Source organism: Anarhichas minor, unplaced genomic scaffold (genome assembly GCF_050575085.1).
Source record: "Anarhichas minor isolate MPS153535 unplaced genomic scaffold, ASM5057508v1 ptg000058l, whole genome shotgun sequence".
Lineage (NCBI taxonomy): Eukaryota > Metazoa > Chordata > Actinopteri > Perciformes > Anarhichadidae > Anarhichas > Anarhichas minor.
In genome coordinates, this window is record NW_027466504.1 from 12,004,872 (window position 1) to 12,027,963 (window position 23,092).

At 40.7% G+C, this 23,092-nt stretch overlaps 3 protein-coding genes across 3 annotated transcripts; 2 read left to right on the forward strand and 1 right to left on the reverse strand.

Annotated features, from left to right (window-relative positions):
* Positions 1-313: 313 nt before the first annotated feature.
* eloal (elongin A, like) lies at positions 314-9,524 on the reverse strand. Its single transcript, XM_076077175.1, has 11 exons — positions 6,973-9,524; positions 5,973-6,029; positions 5,756-5,868; positions 4,730-5,660; positions 4,546-4,651; positions 4,306-4,473; positions 4,124-4,221; positions 3,386-3,566; positions 3,109-3,220; positions 2,504-2,607; positions 314-2,290 (listed from the first exon to the last, which is right to left on the reverse strand). Exons 1-11 carry the CDS (start codon positions 7,048-7,050, stop codon positions 2,229-2,231), a joined length of 2,010 nt encoding a protein of 669 aa, XP_075933290.1. The 5' UTR covers positions 7,051-9,524; the 3' UTR covers positions 314-2,228.
* klhl31 (kelch-like family member 31) lies at positions 7,287-12,025 on the forward strand. Its single transcript, XM_076077180.1, has 3 exons — positions 7,287-8,092; positions 9,075-10,280; positions 10,373-12,025. Exons 2-3 carry the CDS (start codon positions 9,106-9,108, stop codon positions 11,103-11,105), a joined length of 1,908 nt encoding a protein of 635 aa, XP_075933295.1. The 5' UTR covers positions 7,287-8,092; positions 9,075-9,105; the 3' UTR covers positions 11,106-12,025.
* A 1,818-nt stretch (positions 12,026-13,843) lies between these two features.
* On the forward strand, positions 13,844-22,563 carry gclc (glutamate-cysteine ligase, catalytic subunit). The gene is made up of 16 exons (XM_076077181.1): positions 13,844-14,456; positions 15,258-15,370; positions 17,073-17,255; positions 17,837-17,950; positions 18,124-18,182; positions 18,541-18,677; positions 18,828-18,902; positions 19,073-19,189; positions 19,767-19,905; positions 20,052-20,164; positions 20,277-20,369; positions 20,468-20,572; positions 20,667-20,748; positions 20,835-20,944; positions 21,578-21,698; positions 21,802-22,563. Exons 1-16 carry the CDS (start codon positions 14,307-14,309, stop codon positions 21,981-21,983), a joined length of 1,893 nt encoding a protein of 630 aa, XP_075933296.1. The 5' UTR covers positions 13,844-14,306; the 3' UTR covers positions 21,984-22,563.
* Positions 22,564-23,092: the final 529 nt, after the last annotated feature.

Below are 23,092 nucleotides of genomic sequence, written 5' to 3' on the forward strand. Positions count from 1 at the left end.
GTCAAATGTAGGCTACCTAAATGAAAAGTACCTATGATACATCCGAATGGCCCTAGTCATCGTTATATCTTTGATTATTAATACTGATGCATTACTGCGAAGCAGCATTTTGATGTTGCAGGTAGTTTAAGTCCAGCTACAGTAATAACTTTATACTGTTAGGTGGTTTAATATCTAACAAGCATCATATTCTATAATTGATCATATTTATGTAAATTATTTAATTTTCATAGCAGTTAAATAAAACATTACCTGTGAAATTAAGTGAGCTGGAATAAGAAAGCACAAAATGGAAAACACTTTCAAATTGTTCTTTACAGTAGCCTATTTTAATTAAATACACTCTTACATTCAGTCACTGGGTATTGTTGCTTATACTTTAAGGCCACTATGGCAAAAGTGCCATCAATGGATAATGGTTTAACAATAGCTTGTTTAAAAGTGAGCTGGATTGAAACTAGTTTTGTTTTGTTTTTTTAACTACCTGAAATGCATAGCCGGATAAACCTGCTTGGGGACCACAAGGTTCCATTTTAACGTGCCACTCCTTCCCCTCCCTTTGCGTTTTGCACGGTATTTTGAGGATGGAATATTACATGGGCCAAGGTTTGCTGTGTGTTAATGTGATTAAACTCCAATTAGGAATAATGCACAATATGCAAGTACATCAGCTGAAATAATGACCATAAACATTTTTGACACACGGAGGGACACATTAAATCCCTTGCCATTCTTGTTAATTCTTATATATAGCACACATAAGTAATGCTGTATAATCCAGAACAAAGTCACAATCAAAGTATATCACAAATCAACCGCTACAGTGAACCTGGGGCTCCCCTTAGTATTTCAACCATGTCCTAATCAGCTTTACTTTGTGTCCAAACGCAGTAATGTGTCCGATACTTGTTCAGTAAGTAAATGCTTGAAAGTTTCTTTATTTACTCGCATCCTGCATGAGTCATAACTCCGCCTTCTATACACAGAACATGGATGTTTCCTTCATTTTAATTTCTAAATGGAACAAGAATCTCCATCCTCGTGTATTTTTTTTCCACACTTTGCTCTCTTCCAGGTCAGAGGTGAAGGTCAGGTCAGAGGTGAAGGTCAGCTCCAGCCCACTGGTCTGAGGTCCCCTTGTGGCAGGACAGCATCATTAACCATCAGGTCATTTTGCAACCCCCTCAATGGTTAGTAGGGCTTCAGCTTGGGCATAAGCCAATAGCTCGCATTAGCAATAAATAAAATAGTTTTTTTAATTGCCAATGTTATCTGAGGTTACTAAGGATGTATTGTTGCACCGATTCATGAGAAATTAAAACATGAAATAAGTCTCCAAAAAGTCATAATTTTAAACGTATTAGCAATAAGACACATTCACAAGCCCCCTGGAAATAGCAGCTTGCCTCAAACCAATTAATTAAACATGAGGATGGATAAATGATGCAGTCTCAGCAGGCTGCTACAGGTGGTGCTGAAGGCTACAGCAGTTTCAGAGCCACTCTTTAATATCTCAAACCGTTGTCCAAAACAACAAAACATAGACAGGAAGGGTCCTTGAGAAGAGGCACACAGCAGATGCCTTGCCCCATTAAAGACAAAACAACTGCATAGGGATTACAGTGAGTTGACAAAGCTGATTTATTTTCATAATGTGGAACGAACTGTTGACATCTTCTCGGAATTGTTTGCCTCAAAACCAGGTGGATGAGAACAATGTTTACATAAACTATTTGAAAGGAATACAATGAACCTCATGTATTAAATATCTGTGTATTAAATATATTATTAGTTGTAGTACTTAAGACTATTCTCATTGGTTTACTTTTATTTTGTTAAATTTAGTGTTGGAATAGTTTAGGTGAATGTTATCAAAAATACAGTTTGTAGGAGAAAAAAAACAAGAAAATGTATATATACATATATTCATCCTCTAGAGGGAGCCACATCCCATTAAAAAAAAAAAAACTACTGACTGACCTTGTTTAGCTCAAACAGGCTAAAAGACAAAATATCAAATCACTTGAATCTGCTCTTTTCCATCGTCCCTTTAATAGTGAAGACAATTTACAGTTATAGAGAAAAAAAAACATGGCAAAATTCCTCCATATTTAGACAAACAACATCGAGTAATCTATGTGAGCACAGGCCTTCCATTGTCCAAAGTTAATGAATGATAGAGTGCACTTTCCCCACATCCACACACTGTAAATATCATACAAGCACATTTATCTGCGTCCCAGCTGTTTCTTAAATGCCTTTAAGGACTTTGCCATCATTGGAGCAACTCCTGCGTGAACAACAGGAAGAAAAAAAAAAAAATAGGTGATGAGTTAAAATAAAATCAATCAGGATTACATATAGATTACTTCTATATGTATAGCTTTCATTCTTACTCACTACAAAAACTGAACAGGCCAGCGTGATTGGTGTGTAAAATTTAATTTAAATTTAAAATGTAATTTTAAAAAACGTAAAACATTGCGTTTATACTCTAGCTCACTTGTTTTTTTGCGAGGGTCTTGTGTATTGGCTGCCCCTGAACTGGCGCTGCTGGACCTGCTGGGCTCATTACTCGGCCTCGGTCTGTTGTCTTGAACCTTGACACTGATAATTAAGGAGATAATAGCACAGCGCATACCTCAATCAACAGAAAAAAAGCCATGCACATAAAATAAAAAACACGAGTCTCCATCTACACTACAGTTAGTGAGCATAACATCCATGTTGCAACTGCTGACAACAAAAGCAACCAAGGCAGTCCAACCAGAATAAAAACAGTTTATCCAGCACATTGCTCCAATTCCTGTTTGGCTAAGCTCACACAAAAAGTATTCCACCCTCTGTTATCGCATGGGTCTCCGGCAGGTTATGACACTGCTAAGCTGCTGTTGTTGAGTGATCGTTTTTGTAGCCGAGGACTGAATGTGCAACAAGGCCCCACTACGGCTCTTTTAATCTTTGGTTTGTTTGTGAACTTTATAATCCGGTAAACCACATAGCTGAAAGTAATATGCAAGCACAAATTATGTTGTTTTTGAAAAGAAAAAAGAGCTAATCGCAAAACCTCTGCAGATACTTCTCTATATTTAGGATGCTGAAACCAACCTGCACCTGAGCTGAGGCTGCTGAACAGCTGTTCCATGAATTTCTTGCTGAATTCGTACGTCTCTCGGTGGCTTAGCAACAGTGTGAATAAATGCCATTTTCACCTGCCGACCTAAAGAAAAAAAAGTTGGCACAGTGTACTGAACATTAAGATTAAACTGTATACAGTGTATATAAAATATTCACTTTTTCAGGTTCAACTGTTTTGACAGTGATCGACACAGAAAGACTGTTCTACTCAAGATTAGCCTCTTACAGTCCAGTTTACAGCACACACCTTTGGGTTTAGTAGAGTGGGCCGAGACGATGCTTTTTGTGAGCCTTTTGAGTTTCCTTTCCCTCTCCTCAGACAGCCTGACGTACATCTCTTTCCATGATTCATACTCCTGAAGTTTGGAGTGTTTGAAGTCCCTCTGGCAATGTGTCCCCCATAAGTGGTCTGTCTCTCCAATGTAGATCTGTGGAAACAAACAAATACAGGGCTAGCAACAAAGACACACCTGTACACTCAAACTAAGTTCTCTACAAACCTAACATGTTTGTAATGTCTACCCAAGGTGTGAAAGTTTAGTTTTACTACAAAGGTTATTACAGGATGAACTGATACACACTCAGTGGCCACTGTATGTAAAGCTGCTCATTGACATCATTAAACTTTAGAGCTCCATTAAATCTGACAATCTGATCTCTGCGTATAAAGTATGACAATGAAGTCGGAGGTAAAGTTACTGTTTAACTCAACATTATTGTACCCAAGACTTTCCACTGACATTTGCAAAAATGTCAACTTTGCACACAAGACATCTATTAAGAAGATTTACCGATTACATTCATACGTCCACAGGACTTTACCCTTTAAATTTATTGACCTTATGGCTTTTCCTCTCAGTGAAAATATAGTTGTAGGCGAACATGTAAACAACAAACGGCGGGTTGGATGCAGTGCCAGACAGGTGTACCTAATTAAGTGGCCACTAAGAGTGCGTCTCTGTGCTAAATTCATTCACATTCTTACTGGGTTGAATTCTTCAATGCGTAGCAGCTGCTCTGGTGTGCACCTCTCCAACACCGGCTCGAGGATTTCAAACGGGACTCCGCCAGTTTCATAAAGCACTGAGGAGAGATCCCTGCACCTAAATATAAATCCAACAAACTGACAGACTGATCAGCAAGAAAGCTTCTCTGGGCTCTACTCACAGTTAATGTTATTCTGGAGTGTGCGGATACACTGCTGGTGCAAGCTCATCATGGTTGGGAGGAAGGCGGTCTTGGCACCAGAGTACACTTGCATCTTTTTGTTGAGTCGTTGACCAGTGAAGATCGCAGACTCCTCTGAGAAGTCACAGAACTCAGACTCCCTCTCAACTGCAAGACAGGATGTCAAGAATGAAATAAGCAATCTGAAAATACAACTGAACGTTGTTGTGAATACAGTACCTTTCCTCTCAAAGTACTCAACACCAAATGGTTTTTCACATTCAGGCAGACCAGCGGGTGTCAGAATGGTGAATGGAAGCAGTTCCATTACAGACTCCTTAAACTTCTGAAATATGAATTGAAATTTGATCAACTAAGATCTGCACTCTAAAAGCCAAACGTATAAGACTATTGTCAAACATACCTGTGTTGGAGAGGTAACATTTATAGACATCATGGGTGACCTGAAAGGTTTCATGCCAGGACCTTTAGTTGCTTCCTCTTTTACTACAGTCTTGAGTGTTTTGGGCGGTTTCGTCACTCCAGATCTTTCTTTTCTCTTGAAAACATTCACGTCGTAGTTCAAGTATGATTCAAAAGACAAGGAGGGATCCTCAGACTCACTCTGCTTGTCTTTGTGCTTTATTTTTGCCTTTTTTTTTTGTGAATTTCCCTTTTTTTCAGACTCTTGATTGTATTTTAGAGTTCCGTGTTTCTCTTTACTTGTTTTTTTTCTTTTTTTGTTTTGGGCCTCTGAAGTCCTCAATATTTCAGAAGATCTGTCATCTTTGACACTGGCCAGCTTTAATGTTTCTGAGCGTTTGTGACTGGATTCAAATGAAAAAGATTCTTTGCCTTCTCTGGATGATTCTTTTAGTTTCTTATTTGACTTTTTTTCTGACCCAAATCTTCCAGTGTCAAAGCTGGATTGTCCATGAGCGTCCTCTGAGTTTTTGTTTCCAAGCAAAGTATCAGTGTCTCTTGATTTTCCGTCTCTCTCATTCCTTTTCATCTTCTTGGAGACAACTGAATTGTATATTTGATCCTCTTGGATATCAATGTTCTTTTTCAAGATGTCATTCTGAGAGATAAGCTGGTTTTTTTGTTGATATTTTTCTTGATTTTTATTCTGGTCCTTGTGTCTTTTCTGTTCTTTACACCGTTTCTCCAAATCAGCTTTCCTGCTGCCTGTTTTGAAGAGGGCTTCTTCTGAAGAATTCTGACTCTTAATGTGAGATTTTAAGCAATTATTGTTTGAATCCTTCATTGTAAGACTTCCATTACTTGGACAGCTTTGGTCATCCAGTTTGTCTTTAACAGACAAACCCTCTGACGCATCCCCATCATCTGTGTGGCTGCATTTAAGAAAAACTCAAGATTAAGATGTAAAATAAATACAAAAAAATGACAGTATACTGTTAAATAAAACTAAAATGTTAATATATGTCACCTTCTGGATTCCTTAGGGACCAATCTTTTCCAACCCCTGACTAGCGACTTGGCCAATTCTCCAGCCTGTACATGACTGCGCAAGGAGTTTACGGTTTTGCCAATTCCAGTTTCCTAATTTAAATGCAGACACAAGTAAGCGCAGTCAAAGTAAAATGTAACCAAAATAAATATATAATATACCAACACACAAGACATTCTTTGCAAAAGATACTCACAGCAAGAAGGTCTAATGTGATATCGAGATCCTTGAGTTTCTGCAAAATCTTTACAACCTGGAAAGAGTAATAAACACATTCATGTTACATACTTTCCATGAGCACGGTTTCCATGCATGTTTATGACCAAAAAAAAGCAACTAAATTGTATAGTAAGAGAGGAAACCTGACAGGCCAAATAAGGTAGTCCTGGCTTTGGATCTCCACAGTTGCTGATTGTGCATTCAGAGCAGAAGCTATGTATGGGAACCCCCTCCCCCCCCCCCCGCACTGCTCCTTTTACCGTGAACTATAAATGGATGAAGCAGACAGCTGGAATAACGTCTCCCTATATCACTGAATCCTTCTCAGGTAGTGCTTTAACATTTTTATTTGATTTTAATTTATCTACATTTAAATCTAATATAGATATTGGCCAATTAAATGATCTATGCCATCTATGACTCAAACACGCCTGCAGAGCGCCCCGACCTGCTCTGATGATGGACAGCAGCCATAAACTGGACAACTGGAAGAGTTGCCAATTTTAGCAGCAAGGCGCCTCCCATTTAAACAGCCTGACCCCCAAAGTGAAGTGCTGTAAAAATGCTGTGTGGCAGCAGCGCACATGTCACGGACGGAAACAGCTCGCAATCAGCCCGTTTCCACACATAATCAAAGATACCAGACGAACGCAATTAAGTAGAGAGAATGGCTTATAGCCCACGGGTTTTGACAGAGACGACAATGTGAATTTGTCAACGTTTCACTTGTTCGTTTAGCCTGTAAAATCATAAGGTCAGGGTAATAAAAAAAAAAAAGCTTCCGAAACCACAGAAGCTAATGTTTCTGGAGCAATGATTGGCTGTGTAATTAAATAGCGTATATCCAACATCAGAAACGGGAGAGTAGTCTACAGCATCCTGCAAACAATTTCTCCCCTGCAGGCAGGAACCTCTCCCTTTAGCTCTGCTCTTCTTGTTGTGCGCAAAGAAAAATAATAAACTAGAGTATCTTCTACCGTAGCAGACTCTGCTGTGTCTGTCAGCTGAAGTTTGAAGCGCTTGACTTTCTTCACCACATCAGAGCTGCTGGCCATCACGGTGATTCACGTGCAACCGTCTACACACACACACACACACCGGGCAGCGCGCGCCCATTGATGACACTATTATAATGGGCGGAACCGATGACAGAAACGATGTGGAGTGTGTGGTTTAGAAGTGATGAATCAATTAGGCTTGTGCAGATCAGTATACGACAAAACACATTGATAATCATGATTCACATTGTTGCCATCGAGAATATAATTCTGCAGTCAATTATTGATGGTTGTAAACCCTAAACCCTCCTCGGGAATACAGGTCTAATAAAAGAGAAATGTATCATCCAAACAAAAAAAGAAGAAAATGTATGTATATCAAAACTTGTACAAGTCTCAGGTTTAGTCAAACAAACACATCAGCCTTACCAATCATACGAGAGGGACAGGTGTGGACACTCTTAGGCCTCATCAAACTGCGAAATGTATCCTTTTTTCTGTGTCTTAGACTTGTCTATGTCCTCTGCACAGAGAGCTGCTGTTCTCATGGCATTGCCTTATAGCAAACATATTATTAAATGTGCCGGTAATGAAGTGGTGCTCAAATGTCTTCTGTGCGATTCCATTTCTATTTCCTCCAATTAACTTCTGCAGATTTCCATTCAGATTGCCTATGAGATCACGTCCAACAATAAATAAATTAATATTTCACTTTATTTGTTTTACTGGAAGACTAAAATAGAAAAAACTTTTTTCTTTCCGGATACTAAAATAAAATGCTCTGGACACCTCTGACAGCTGATAACATTTTTCTAAACAATGGCTGCATGAAGCCTTCATATTCCATAGGTCGAGCCCATGCACAGTATGTTGACATCAACTGATTGGAGGCTATTGTGGGACACTTTAGGATGGAGGGGGGGTTGAATGGTCCCTCTCCTCTGCCACATGCATTGCACAATACTTGATTGGCACTTACTCCCGCAGAGGAGGAGTTAACTGTATGTCTCTCTCAGCCGGGTGACTGCTGCTCTCTCTCTCCTGCTCCAGTACTGGAGGCACAAGTTCCTTCTTCACCAACCTCAACTTCATTTCACAGGTAAGTGGAACTTTCCCATGCTTGTTAATTTTGCCAATTTAACAAAGGCAATTCAGTGCAGTTGATGCTTCAGCGTTTGTCAGTCATTTTAGACTTGAAAATGTGCTCTTTCTTACTTACTTCAAAAGGGGATAAATTGCTTAAAGCTGTTGACCCCATCCTAAAATTAGTTTTTACACATGGTGACAATAAGCTTCAGGTTGTCAAGGTTTTGTGTGAATAATGTGAGGAGTGGCTTTTTGTGAAACCTTTTTGTCTTCTAGATTGTGCTCATTGCAGACTTATCCAGGACAATTTGTCAACCATTAAATAAAATAAAGAAAAGAGACATAAAAAATGAATGTTTGTCCGAAATTGAACTTAAATAGTGAGTGGACATGAGGCCTGGTGCTCATGTCTCAAAGTCTATAAAAGGAACGTCATGGGTGAGCCGTCCAGCGATGCTATTCCTGGACATACTGCTGATAAATTGTGACAGATGCAAAGAGGGGCACGTTGACGCACTCACTTGCTCCAGCATCACCCGGTAGTAGCACATATGTTTTTCAAAGGTGTTTGTGTCTAGTAGCGTCTAAATAAATTCCACTTTCTCCCAAATGGAAGAAAACTTTTCTCCTTGGATACAACAAGTTGAATGTACAGGACATTTACATTATTGCTTAGTTTGAGGGAAATAAAACAGTAGATACACATGGCACAAGGACAACAGGACCTCAAGACAGCACACACAGGAAATCATTCAAAACTCAACAATATAGGTTATTTAACGTAGTTCAATCTTGTCAATGTGGCATACCCCATAACTCCCCTCTAGTTCCATAATATTTTGATGCACAGACCAGATTAATTCTAGGCTAAATCTTTGCCAGCATAAGTCATGTCTGTCACAAGTTGCATTTGACACAACGTATCTGTTTATGATTTCTGTGAATCCTCTTGCACTTTCCTGATAAAGGCTGACATGTTTTATGTATATTTTCAGAAGGTCTGGGCTGTGTTCTGCTGCTACAGCCATGGCACCCAAAAAGAACAAGGCGACCAAAAAGAGTAAAGGAGACACAAATGAAATGACTATAATGGTCGAGGACAGCCCCATCAACAAGATCAACGGGCTAAACACTCTGTTGGAAGGAGGAAACGGCTTCAACTGCATTTCAACTGAAGTCACTGATTCTGTGTATGCCCCAAACCTGCTGCAGGGTTTGAGCAACATGAGGCAGGAGAGCTTCCTCTGCGATCTAACAGTCGCCACCAAGTCAAAGTCATTTGATGTCCACAAGGTTATCATGGCCTCCTGCAGCGAGTACATTCGAAGCATCTTGAAGAAGGATTCGTCCCTCCAGAAGATCGACCTGAACGACCTCTCGCCGGTCGGCCTCGCCACAGCGATCACATATGCATACTCCGGAAAGCTGACCCTGTCGCTGTATAGCATCGGTGGCACTATCGCCGCGGCCATGCTGCTGCAGATTGGCACCTTGGTGAAGATGTGCAGTGATTTCCTCAAGCAGGAGCTCAGCGTGGAGAACTGCATGTATGTGGCCAACATCGCCGATGCCTATGACCTCAAAGAAACCAAGGAGGCAGCTCAGAAGTTCATGCGGGAGAACTTCATCGAGTTCTCTGAGATGGAGCAGTTCCTGAAGCTCACCTATGAGCAGATCAGCGATTTCCTCTCAGACGATTCTCTGCAGCTTCCCTCCGAGATCACGGCCTTCCAGATCGCCATGAAGTGGTTGGACTTTGACGAGAAGAGGTTGAAGTACGCGGCGGATCTCCTAACTCTCATCCGCTTCGGCACCATCTCTGCCCAAGACCTGGTGAATCATGTCCAGAATGCGCCTAGAATGATGCAAGACCCCGAGTGCCACCGTCTCCTTGTTGATGCCATGAATTACCATCTGCTGCCATACCAACAGAACATCCTCCAGTCACGCAGAACAAAGGTGCGCGGTGGCGTCAAGGTGATATTCACAGTTGGTGGACGCCCTGCCCTGACAGAGAAATCTCTCAGCAAAGACGTCCTCTACAGAGATGCAGATAATGTGTGGAATAAATTGACAGAAATGCCAGCAAAGAGCTTCAATCAGTGTGTGGCAGTCTTGGATGGCTTCCTGTATGTGGCAGGTGGTGAGGACCAGAATGACGCAAGGAACCAGGCTAAACATGCTGTCAGCAACTTCTGCAGGTAAGAACTAATTGTCACGTTTGATATTTAGTTTGTCACATTAGTTGGTGTGAAGCAACAAAATAACTGCAAATCCCTTTCACATTCTTCAGATTTGACCCCCGCTTCAACACTTGGATTCACTTGAACAACATGATCCAGAAGCGCACACACTTCAGCCTCAACATCTTCAACGGCCTCCTGTTCGCCATCGGAGGGCGAAACGGTGATGGTGTTCAGGCCTCTGTGGAGTGCTATGTGCCCTCCTCCAACCAGTGGCAGATGAAAGCTCCCATGGAGGTGCCCCGCTGCTGTCACGGCAGCTCCCTCATCGATGGCAAGATCCTTGTATCCGGAGGCTACATCAACAACGCCTACTCCAGGGCCGTGTGCTCGTATGACCCCTCCACTGACACCTGGCAGGAAAAGAGCAGTCTGAGCACACCTCGAGGCTGGCACTGCGCTGCCACCGTGGGAGACCGAGCGTATGTCATCGGTGGCAGCCAGCTGGGAGGTCGTGGGGAGAGGGTGGATGTCCTCGCCGTCGAGTCTTACAACCCTCACAGCGGGCAGTGGAGCTACTGCACGCCTCTTCTCACAGGAGTGAGCACGGCTGGTATTTCCATTTTGAACAACAAGGTCTATCTCCTCGGAGGCTGGAACGAGGGAGGGAAGAAGTACAAGAAATGCATTCAGGTTTTCAACCCTGACCTCAATGAATGGACTGAGGATGATGAATTACCAGAAGCAACAGTCGGCATTTCATGCTGTGTTGTCACCATACCCACACGGAAAACACGAGAGTCCAGAGCCAGTTCAGTGTCTTCTGCACCAGTCAGTATATAAAAGTGTAGATAGTAATAATGTAGTTTAAATGTCTAAAGATCTCCAGCATTTCTGTTGAATAAATCTTTGTTCTAAACTCTACCAACAGTTCCTTTTTTGGGACGAAGATGATGTTTAAATGGTCAACTTTCTTCAGATGCGAAAAAGATAATAAAATGGAAGGATTTGGGAACACTCCATTTATTGAAAGCAATTTGAAGCCTTGAAATGCATTTTCAGTATTTATAGTTTAACAATTGGTATAATGGGCATCACGAAGGTCAATTATGATAGAGAAAATGTTTAACCCGAACGTAGCAATACAATAAAATGTTATCAATTTTAGACAGAAATTTACCTTTGGGGCCAATTCAGTTGAGATAATATCATTAGCCCTTTTTCTATAACAAATATAATGTTATTTAAAACTCAAATGAAAGGTATAAAGACACAAAATCACTGTTGTTGTTGAGATTAATCTGTAACATGATTATCTTTTTTATCCAATGTTTGCAACACAGCTATTGCCGTTGAAGGACTTTGTGACAGTCCTGTTTAAGTCAACTATAGCTCCTGTGATTCTCAGATACTTGAACAGAATGATGAGCCGGAGCTGAAATAAGTATTGCCATCACCTACCAGGAGTAGGAGTAGTAAGGCCGCAATTTCTCTACATGTGTCTCATGTAGTGGTCTTGTGTCGTATGTTGTGTGATTGTCAAAAACACTATCAGTGCAAAGAAATGGATCTGTTGGGAAAATGTTGGAAGTGATGAGGGTTGAATGGGTTTAGTTGTGACAGCAATAAAATATTTTGTAAAAAAGAAAAATAGAAGTTGGGAACGATGTTGTCAGCCTGAGCTTCCTGGAATTCATGGATTCCCTGACTGCTCATGTCTTTTCATTTATTTGTTTGTTTTTAAATTAAAGAGTTGAAGCTTCTCTGAGCCATGATCATTTATTTTAAATCCTTTTCATGCAAGTTTCTTCTTTCTTTTTACTTTATGGTAATTTTGTACCGTAAAGTGAAATACTTGAGTAACACACTTCAGTTTGTTTTTGATCACCATAAATCAACAAAATGTACATGTACACATGATTACTCTTTTCAATTTATTTCAATCTATTTGCCCTTTTTAGTGGTTTCTTTTGGGAAATTGTTAATTATTGCAGTATGCGTGGACCAGGAGCAATGAGTGATGAGGCCATTTAGAGGGTTACATTTCCATTTTCCCATTAAATGAGCACTTTTTGTCTTTAATCCTATCATGAAATCCGTCCAACCCAGAGACTCATAAATGTGTGTATTTTCTTACATACTGTACACATTTTTACATAAATACAAGGAGATTGCAGGTACCAAGTTTTAAAAACTGAAACAGTAAGTTCACTGGCATCAAGTGAGTAATCGTATACAGCTGTCTGTACAATTTATAGTTTAACAAGTGCCTCAAGTCTGTTGTTAAACTAAATAATGTAAATCCGCAAATATTTGAGCTCCTGCTCATTTATCCTAAACATACTTTACACTGTGAGAGCGAGAAAACAGCTTCAGGCATGTAACATTATCCAAATAAGTATAATTGTGATTACATGATTACAAATTTAAGATATAAAGGCAGAGGTGTCATTACAATGTTAAAGAAAAAACCTATCTTCTCGATCAGCTTCTGAGTGATGTGATCCTATTCAAACACCAAAACAGTTCTGGTTATTTCACATTAGAGATGTCGGTATTTGTGTTTTAGTCCTGGCTGTACAACTTTGGAAACATTGCTAACAAACAGAATGTCATTAATGAGTCTAATGGGAAAAAAAATCAACAAAAATTAAGTGTGTTGAGAGTTAAACCAAATCCTTATTTGGGCCATGTGTCAGTTCAATGCACTTTGAGTTGTATCCACCCTTGTAAAGCACACACCCTCAAAGAAGTTGAGTGCTGTGTCATTATGCTAGTGTTCTTTCATGATGTTGCATTCAGGCGTTCCTCATAAACTGGTACGTCCCAAACTGTAGTTGTAAGCATGACTCATCAGTTTTAATAGTGTGGTTTGGAAATAATAAGACAGGTCAGCGTTTTTACATTTGTCTTTCAGACACTAGCTAGTGACAGAGAAATCAGGAAAATCAACTTGATGAAAGAAAACAAAATGAAAATAAATAAATAAGCAGGTTTAAACAAACTGAACTATGAACATCTTATGCAGTGTGACCTAAATCACACTGATTAGGAATTGATTGAATTGATTGATTGATCTGATCAATCTGATAATTGAGAAACAATAATTTATAAGACAAATGAAAGTCTTCCAGCCTCTTAAATGTGATTAAATGTGATTATTTGGTGCTGGTCCTTGCCGTATATCATATATAATTGAATAACTGGGACTTGGATTGCGCTCATACGAATTGTGTTGACTAATTAATTCGTTGATTTATAAAACCACAAAGAATCACACACTTGTTTTCACCAGAGATGTGCTCAGAAGTTTCTTGGAAATAAGTAGTTCAGCATAAAAAAAGCAACCAATCGACTAAAGAGCTCTTTGTCGACTACAGTAGGGCAGTACGTGAACGTATCATCGCCTACAGTAGATTGGTACGTGAACGCATCGTCGCTCTACCTGCTCCGATTGACAGGTCAGTGGGCGGAGCCAAATGACGAAGAACGCTGAGTCACCGTGACGTTACTCCGCTCCGCCGGCCGACATCACGTGTGTGAAGCCAGGAGGGCGTAACGTTACATATATACAACACGAGAGGAGCTGGTGTGGCAACAAACCTAACAACCGGCCGGTTCATCTCGCTGTCATCACAGAGCTGCACGGTATCGGGCCCGGTCCGTGGTCGTTAATCCGAGTCTATAGGAGGCACCGTTTAAACACGTCGGGTTTTTACCGGAGAGCACTCACATCATTCCTCCGGTTTTACCGAGCTAACCATACATTAGCAGGTGATGAGCAGGGGCCTGCTTCTTCATCTCCTGGATGCCCCACTAAGGTTACCGACAGGGCACGCCGCCTAACAGCACCACGAGACGCCGCTTCCGCCTTTGCACTCTTCCGGGTAGCTCCTTAAGGATCCAAGGCTCTGCCGTGTGTTCGGACCGAGACTTCATGCTAGTTCTGCACGAGTTTGGACAGACTAGCTAGCTAGCTAACGCATCGGCAGTGCAAACTCCCACAAGACACCAGTCAGTCCGTTCACACAGCCTGTCGGTGCGATGGGTCTACTGTCACAGGGGTCTCCGCTGAACTGGGAAGAAACCAAGAAGTACGCGGACCACATCAGAAAGCACGGCATCATTCAGTTCCTCAACATCTACAACAAGCTGAAGGAACGTCAGAAGGATGTGTTGAAGTGGGGCGATGAGGTGAGACACGAGAGTGATCCAACATGTGGGAAGTGCTGCATTGCTGCTGCCTGTTGATGCTTTTGATCTGTCTGTCATGAGGGTTGTGCATGGTGCAGTATTGGCCTTTTATTGAGATAGAAAACGACTTTACTGGGTTTACTCTGTGCAGAAAAACAACATTTAATTATGTAATATTTTAAGAGGATTTGCATGTTCATGAGGTGTTGTCATGGACATGCTCTACTATACAACAGTTTATTGACCAGGTAATAGTTGTTTTTAGTTGCATTTCCGGTACTCGTGGTTATATACTATGAATAATTCAGTGTACTTGTAACTGTATACTAATGCGAATGATGTAAGATGTACTACTGGTAATTCAGGAAGACACTCCCTGTCGAGTGACTGTAACTCAAAGCCTGCTATACCATATATTAACCAACACTTTGTCGGCTCAGCTTTGACTTTTTTCATAACTTCACTTAGTTTTTACCCGCCACCAGTCCACACAACCTCCAGTGTACTACAGCTTGAAACACGTGTTTTGATCTGGAACAATGTGGAATGCTGTTGTTATAGATTAATCCCTCTTTCAGACGGGGGGATTACGGAGGTAGCAGAGTCAAGGAAACATAACCCATGAATTGGAATTGATGCGATGGCGTCCCAGTCTGATCTGGAATCAGCTTTGTGCTGTAGTCCAGTGTGGATTGAAACCCTGGTTTAGAAGTTGGACTGTGTTGAATGAATAAACCAGAGGCTGTAACGCAGTGTTTGACTGATCATGTGTGCTGTTTCTGTTTAATCATTTACTTTCAGGTCGAGTACATGTTGGTGGAATTGGATGACAAGGATGAAAAAGTCCGACTCGTCCTCAACGGTAAAGATGTTTTGGAAACTCTTCAGGACCAGGGTGAAAAGATAAACCCCAAGTAAGTCAGTCATGCGTGGTTCAAGTCAAAGTTTTCTATCTGTAAGTAAACATGTTCTTAATTAAATAAGAAAATATTTCTCTGAGTACTAAGTATTTTATTTGTCAAGTATTGAGTATTTGCTATCACATATGTATTCGCATAGCTCCGCCACCCATCGTCAAAACTGATCTCTAATCTAATCAAATTTTATTTTTTTTTATCAGTGTGCAGTCCAGCAGAGGCACGAAGCATTATGGCCTGTACTCTCATCACGTTGTTTCACTCGCACTGAATTTGCCTGAAAGCCCATGTGTCAATTTGACTTTCATATAAAATATGTTGTGCTTTTGCTCACATGCACAAAGCACACCACACAAACAAGTCTGACCCGCTTGTGCAAAATGCTGCAGCAACAAGTTTTTATCAAACCAGCAGTTGTTTTTTATTTTATCTTCTAAATCACACAAGTTGGCGCCGTTAGAAGCAGCTGCAGCTCTGAGTTATTAGTGTGTCTCCTCCAGTTTTCCACACCTTGAGCCATTGACAGTAACTTCCCCCTCAGGCTCCTCAAGGTTGGTTGGGAAATATCAGTGAACTGCACGTTCAAGTTTCTTTGCATTGATTTTACGAGCCGTAACTGCACCGTCCCTAACATGCCGCTGCTACTGGCCTCACTGTGGAGACATCAGTATCTATGCGATGAGCATTGTTCTTCGTCAGATTCAATATTCAGTCCAAAAGGTTACATTTTAGTCTTAATAGACCAGAGAGGTTATTTACGCATTCTCACAGTCGATCATTAATTGCTGTTTTACGCTTTAGGTGGGCTTTTATTTTGTCTTCCTCTGAGTTCTACAAAATAAAAGACCTTTTCGTTACAGACGTCTTCCCTTTCATTTTGTTAGTGCCCACTGTGTCCTAGAGGAGTTTCGGTGTGTGTTATACCCTTCTTTATGATTTATACCCCAACATAGTTATATATCATAACATGTACATAAAGTCCCTGAATCATCATGGCATGAATTACATATAAGGTGTCACTGCACTTACACTTTAATAAAGTTGCTCTGATAATGTCCCATTTTAGCCTGGATTGCTTGTCGATTTAAGTGAAAAAAAGTTATTTTAATGAAGTCTAAAACAAGTCAAGCTGTCACGGTGCATGGTAAAAATAATGAGTTGGAACATTTTTTAAAAAAGTGCTCCAGATAAATCCTCCCAAAAGGAAGCGGTAATGTGAGGATAATTAGCCAAAGGAAATCCATCAGTGATATCAATCAGAGCTGCTCCTGGTAATGCGGTTCGCATCTTCAAACTGTCGTAACATTTGTTCAAAAAGAGTCTCTGCAGGCGGCGTGAACGTGTTTGTAGAAGCTTGTGAGTGTTATGCTTGCTCGCTGCTCATGACGTCGGTCTGAATCCGTGGAGCCAACTTCACCCGGGGGACATACCAGTGGCAGTGGGAATAGTAGAGCCCATGCATTCCTCATTACTGCCCCTCTGTCGCACACACCAAAGAGCACGCTCCGGAGCACAAATACGTCGCGTTCGTTTGCCGTGCCAAGATTGCGGCTGACATGTGATAAAGGGAGAGCGGTCGGCTCATTCAATCAGAAAGGTCATCGCGATGCAGAGATCAGGGGCGTTTTTCTCGATGGCCGCCTTCCTCGCTGACCTGTAAAAGTAGACTGTTGTCACAGCACTTGTCATGTTTGTGCAGTCACCCCACACTTTGGAGACCAGAGTACGGCAGCTACATGATCGAAGGAACGCCGGGGCAGCCGTACGGCGGGACGATGTCGGAGTTCAACACTGTGGAGGGCAACATGGGGAAGAGACGACGAGAGGCCTCCTCGGTCCTGAACCACAATGAAACCCTCTGCACCATCACCGCGTTTCCAAGGTACTTTGTTCTACAGGGTTTTTAACCCTCATTGATCATTGCTAGCGGAGATGAGAGCAAAACAAACTAATCCATATTTTGATATACAGCCTTTGCTATGGTGTGAAATATATTTCATTCATCAGTTTGATGGATTCTTTTAGTTTGCAATTTTGATCATGAGGAGTTTTTAACATTGGAACTGATTGCACTTGACAGCATGAGCAACACAAATGTACATTTTTATAATATTTCAGAGCTAAATTGATAATTGATCAGTCTACACAAATTATTTGGCAACACATTCGATAGTGAATTGTTTTTGTTTTCTAGCAAAAATTCAGATTATGGATTCACCACTGTGAGGATTTCATTATTTTTTCTGTCGTACTTGATTGCAAACCGAATATATTTTAGGTTTTTGACCTCTGGTCGGACAAAACAAGACCTTTAATATATGCCACCTAAAACTTTGGCAAATTATTCGCATTTTTTTTTCTATTTTTTGACATTTGTTAGACAAAATAATTGTCAGAATAATCGTTGATGGTTGTTCGTTGCGGCCCTATAATAATTCTGTATGTTTTGATCCCTTTGTTTAGGTTAGGCTGCCCAGGTTTCACCAAACCAGAGCACCGGCCAACCCCTGTTGAAAAGGGAGTGTCGAAGTCACTGTTTTTCCCAGACGAAGCGATCAACAGCCACCCAAGATTCAGGTAGGCATCGTGGTCGTAGCTTACTGATCATTGACTCCTTTTATTATAAGACAAAGAGATGGTTTTCTCTTCTGGCTTATTTTGACTGTAGGTGCCAGTAGATTTGTATTGCTTTTAACAATGAAGCGTGCGCGCTTATGTGACTGCATGTGTCTGTGGATTTGCTTTTTCAGCACCCTTACCAGAAACATACGTCACAGAAGAGGAGGGAAAGTTGTGATTAATGTGCCAAGTAAGTTTGACGGAAATGACGATAAGAACAGTACTATACACTAGTTTTTAATCATAAATATCTTCTTCTGCAATTAAAATGTGACATTTACTTTATATTGTGACTTGTTATTCCTTTAAATATATGGTCAATCAATATTCTTAATCACCTCTTATAGATGCTGACTTCAGTATGTATGCTGAGACATAATGAAGCCTTTCTGATATTTTTTCTTTTTCAATAATAAAAACTATTAACAATACATTTAACAATTGTTTATTTTTGACTAAATGTGATTTCAGTCGGTGGTTTTGATTTGCCTCTCAGACTGCAGTTAGACAATTACAGAAATGTGACAATGTTCCTTCTCGTGTTTCAGTCTTTAAAGACAAGTGCACTCCATCTCCGTTCGTGGAGGAGTTTCCTGAGGACGATGGTGAAGCAGCGAGGGCGGCTCTGCCTGATCACATCTACATGGATGCCATGGGCTTCGGGATGGGCAACTGCTGTCTGCAGGTACTGAATGAAAATCTTCTAAACAATCCTGTGGTTTTCAAACAGTGACGTAAGTGAGATGTTGTAAGCTGGGCTACTTTATGCTTTACAATCCCAATAAGTGATTTATAAATGTACTTCAGACTTTTTTTTTTTATGATGCTTTTGCAGGTGACATTCCAAGCTTGTAGCATTGATGAGGCAAGATACCTTTATGACCAACTAGCAACGTTCTGCCCCATCGTGGTGAGTCGATAATAAATATGTTATGATCGTTCACCTGACCTCTTCTTCAACTGGACTATTGTATAACTAATAATCCTACAACAGAATCAAATGTTTGGAAAACAACTATGCAGATTGTGTGGCTTTAGTGTTTCATAAACACTACTGAATCTTTTTTTCTCTCTCTACAGATGGCGTTGAGTGCAGCCTCTCCCTTCTACAGAGGCTTTGTGTCGGATAACGATTGTCGCTGGGGAGTTATTTCTGCCTCGGTGGATGACAGGACAGTGGAAGAACGCGGCCTCAAGGTGAAAATCCAGACCCCTAGCGTGGAAAAATATGCTTTAGTCGAGTCATTTTTTTGAGAATGTGCTTTGTTTAGTTTTACCTCTGATGTATTCTTTCTTTAGCACCTTTCATTGTTGACACTTGAGATTTGTATACTGTCAGAATCAGCTTTATTGGCCATGTATGCGTGCGCATGCATGGAAATTGACTCCAGTTACACATTACTCTCATCGTACATACACACACATGAAATATATATACAATAAACAAGAGAAATATAAAAAAAAACAAGGACATTAAAGACAACAAAGTACAACAGAACTGTATACTGTCAGTCATCTCAGTAATGGGTCAACGATTTTTTACATTTTATTAGGTTATTTATTTTGTCCAATTCAGGAAATGCTACTGTTCCCTCTGAATTGCTGGATACCACCAAGACTAGAACCATGCAATCCCATTTTACTTGCTGCTTCCTCAAACTTTTCTCAAGCAAAAAGCAAAAAGCAACACGTAGATATCGCAGTAATATTGTTTATGCTTTAGGTCGGTATTCGTATGAAGTATAATGTGTGGAAATCACTTTTTCCCTCGCAGCCTTTGAAAAACAACAAATTCAGGATCTTCAAGTCAAGATACGATTCAATTGACAGCTACCTGTCCAGCTGCAGTGAGAAGTACAATGACATTGACTTGACGATAGACGAGGAGATCTACAAGCAGCTGCTCGACGCAGGTAATGTGAAGGAAGTGATGCGTCTAAAATACTGTCCTCAACATAAATATATAAGATACGAATGAAAAATATTCAACTTCACAGTCAGAATCCACGGATAGACGCTTGTGCAGTAAATGAATGAATAATCAGCTTCCTGTTTGTAGGAATTGACAAGCTGCTGGCCCAACACATAGCACACCTCTTCATCCGAGACCCACTCTCCGTCTTTGAGGAGAAAATCCACTTGGATGATGAAAACGAGTCTGATCACTTTGAGGTGAGGTTTTCTGTATTTCAAGTTCTTAGAAGAAAGGCAGCCATGTGTAAAAGCACAGTACAGTCTTGCCTGCGGCGTAAAGGAGTGTTTATTCACACGTGTCTTCCTGCAGAACCTCCAGTCGACCAACTGGCAGACGATGCGGTTCAAACCTCCGCCTCCAAACTCCGATATCGGCTGGAGAGTTGAGTTCCGCCCCATGGAGGTAAAAACTAACTGCGCTGTAATCTGTTTTTATATTCGATGGCCTTTCAAACACAGAAAAAAAAAAAAGAAGATATTTAGCTGAGTTTTGTTTTTCAGGTGCAGCTAACTGACTTTGAAAACGCCGCATATGTGGTCTTTGTCGTCCTGCTCACCAGAGTGATCTTGTCCTATAAACTGGACTTTCTGATCCCTTTGTCGAAGGTAAAAACATCAGTCTATGAAGTAGGAGATTTGGGTCCTAATGACATACTTCGTACACGGTGCTCTGATCCAATAATCCCTCGTCTTTCGTTAGGTTGATGAAAACATGAAGGCCGCACAGAAGAGAAACTCTGTCCAGGAGGGCATGTTTTACTTCCGAAAGGACATCTTCAAAGGTGCGTTGAGCAAAAAGTGCAACTTCAGGTCGATGCTCAAAGCCTCACGTAGGAGTCACTGATCCCTTTGTATTGTCCACCAACAGGCTGCAACCCGGGCCTTGATGGCGCGGCCTCGGCTGAGAACGGCTTGGAGACCGATGGTGCTAATGAGGAGTACACGCTGATGAGTATCGACACAATCATTAATGGAAAGGTGATTACTGTCTGACACTTGATGACAATATCTCAACTAGGATGGGATGGATACAAACATTCATGGTGATCAGTGGATGAATCCCACTGATCCCAAACATCCTCTGACTTCTTCCTCTAGCGCCACCGTGAGGTTTACATTCGTAGTTATGAGTGAACAGTCTATTACTATTGGATGGATTGCCGTGAAATTTGATGCAGACATTCATGCATTTTTGTGTTTTAGCATTTTCATTGTGAGCATGCTGTCATGCCACATTCATATGATATAGTTTCGAGCACATTTACGAGTAACCAACTAATTCTAAGTGGGAGATATCAGGAACTTCTGACAGTAATGTCATTTATCTGGTTTTACTGTTAACACACCGCTACAGATATGCAAAATAACAAAAGAAGCTAATTTAGGCTATTTAAATGATGTGACTACAAGGCTTAGCAGTGTCTGTAAGCAGCTTGGAATAAGCTTGAACATTTGAGTTATAATAATGTGTGAATGCTTTCCGAGTATTTGGTTTAAATCACGGCTGTGCATTATCACAGCCTCACAGAGCCGCTAGCATGGCTGCAGACTCTTAGTCCTGTTTTAAAACCCCTAACAATTACTGCTGTTTTCTTCTGTTTTCATCACCAGGAGGGAGTGTTTCAAGGGCTTATCCCGATCCTCAACTGCTATCTGGAAAACATGGAAGTGGATGTGGATACCAGGTGCACCATTTTGAATTATCTGAAGCTCATCAAGAAACGTGCCTCAGGTAAATCTTTCAGAAACTTAATGATATTAAAAGCCAAAAGCAGATTGCTCTTTGTGCAGCTTCAACTCTGAGCGTAACTCTAAATGTTTCCGCTCTGTAACAGGCGAACTGATGACGATGGCCAAGTGGATGAGGGAATTTGTTGCCAAGCACCCGCAGTACAAGCAGGACAGCGTCCTAACCGACAAGATAAACTACGACCTGTTCAAGAAGTGCGACAGGATTGCGAAAGGCGAAGAGCCGTGCCCGGAGCTCATTGGGAACCCAGTGAACAGGTTCAAATGAGAAACGCTGCAGGAGTGCACCGTCATTATACAAACATGCATGTAAAGAAAGACCAAATGTGTGGCCCAGAACGAAAGCGGTCCAATTTTAAGAGAATGCAAAACAGCATGTGTGTGTTGTAAGAAACACACCTGCATCTAATGTATGTATATATACTGTATCAGATTTTTTATGATTACAGAATTATTTTAATAGGGTTAAGACATGCAAAAGGTTGTGTAATAGAAATCAGATGTGTATTTATTTTTCTCTGGAAATTAAGCCGATCTGTGTGACCATGTAAATGTAGTAAAGAGTTGTACAGTAGTCTGCTTTTAATCTTGTGTTCTATAAATACTGTACTTCTGCTCTTTAAAACATTAACATCACAGGCCTTCTTTTTTTTTTTTTTTTTTTTTTATTCTGGGTAAGCACTTTTTGCTTTTGGTAGAGACCTTTTTCTTTTCGCATTTTAAGAGAAATGTTTGCTTTGCTCTGCTGACATTGTAGTAGGACCTTGAAAGTAGTGTCTCATTCAAGTGGAAGGGGTTAACCATTACTTTGCAATATGATGCTGCTTCAAAATAAATCTTCACAACAGCTGGTTAGTCAGTCTTTTATGGAATGCTTTTTAATTGAAGGAGCGTCGACAAACTTGACAGCTACAACAATAGCTTGGAAAATAGCGATGCGGCATGGGGCGCTGAATTTGATGAATCTACCGTTTATTAGACCATAAATGAGACAATAATTACAGCCGCGGTCCCTCCGCCTCACAGATTAGTCACAAACGGTCGACTCCATCTCAGAATTGGCCTTGCAAGATTAAGACTGATGTAAAACAGACAGCGTTTTGAAACACTTTCAACCATGAAATGCTGTTTCTTTTTTTCTTTTTTTTAATATACATTTTGTAAGAAATATCAATATTGAAACCAGCATTGATGTATTTCATCACAGTATTGTTATATCATTTAGTTTATAACAACAATAAGCCTTTTTTAATATTACTAAAATGTACTAAAAGTAAACAAGTGCATTTCAAATCACTTCTTAATACTTAAATAAATAAATGTCCAACAGCCAAAACATGAACATTCACCTCCACAAGATGGCAGTACTGAACCACA

What these genes read in the sequence shown, in the direction of transcription:
- eloal (XM_076077175.1), bottom strand. Translation starts at nt 7,050, where the DNA reads ATGGCCAGCAGCTCTGATGTGGTGAAGAAAGTCAAGCGCTTCAAACTT. An exon ending in ACACAGCAGAGTCTGCTACG is followed by an intron (nt 6,030 to 6,972) that starts GTAGAAGATACT and finishes TACTCTTTCCAG; the next exon opens with GTTGTAAAGATTTTGCAGAA. An exon ending in TCACATTAGACCTTCTTGCT is followed by an intron (nt 5,869 to 5,972) that starts GTGAGTATCTTT and finishes CATTTAAATTAG; the next exon opens with GAAACTGGAATTGGCAAAAC.
- klhl31 (XM_076077180.1), top strand. Translation starts at nt 9,106, where the DNA reads ATGGCACCCAAAAAGAACAAGGCGACCAAAAAGAGTAAAGGAGACACA. An exon ending in GCTGTCAGCAACTTCTGCAG is followed by an intron (nt 10,281 to 10,372) that starts GTAAGAACTAAT and finishes CACATTCTTCAG; the next exon opens with ATTTGACCCCCGCTTCAACA.
- gclc (XM_076077181.1), top strand. Translation starts at nt 14,307, where the DNA reads ATGGGTCTACTGTCACAGGGGTCTCCGCTGAACTGGGAAGAAACCAAG. An exon ending in TTGAGTTCCGCCCCATGGAG is followed by an intron (nt 20,370 to 20,467) that starts GTAAAAACTAAC and finishes TTTGTTTTTCAG; the next exon opens with GTGCAGCTAACTGACTTTGA. An exon ending in TTCTGATCCCTTTGTCGAAG is followed by an intron (nt 20,573 to 20,666) that starts GTAAAAACATCA and finishes GTCTTTCGTTAG; the next exon opens with GTTGATGAAAACATGAAGGC.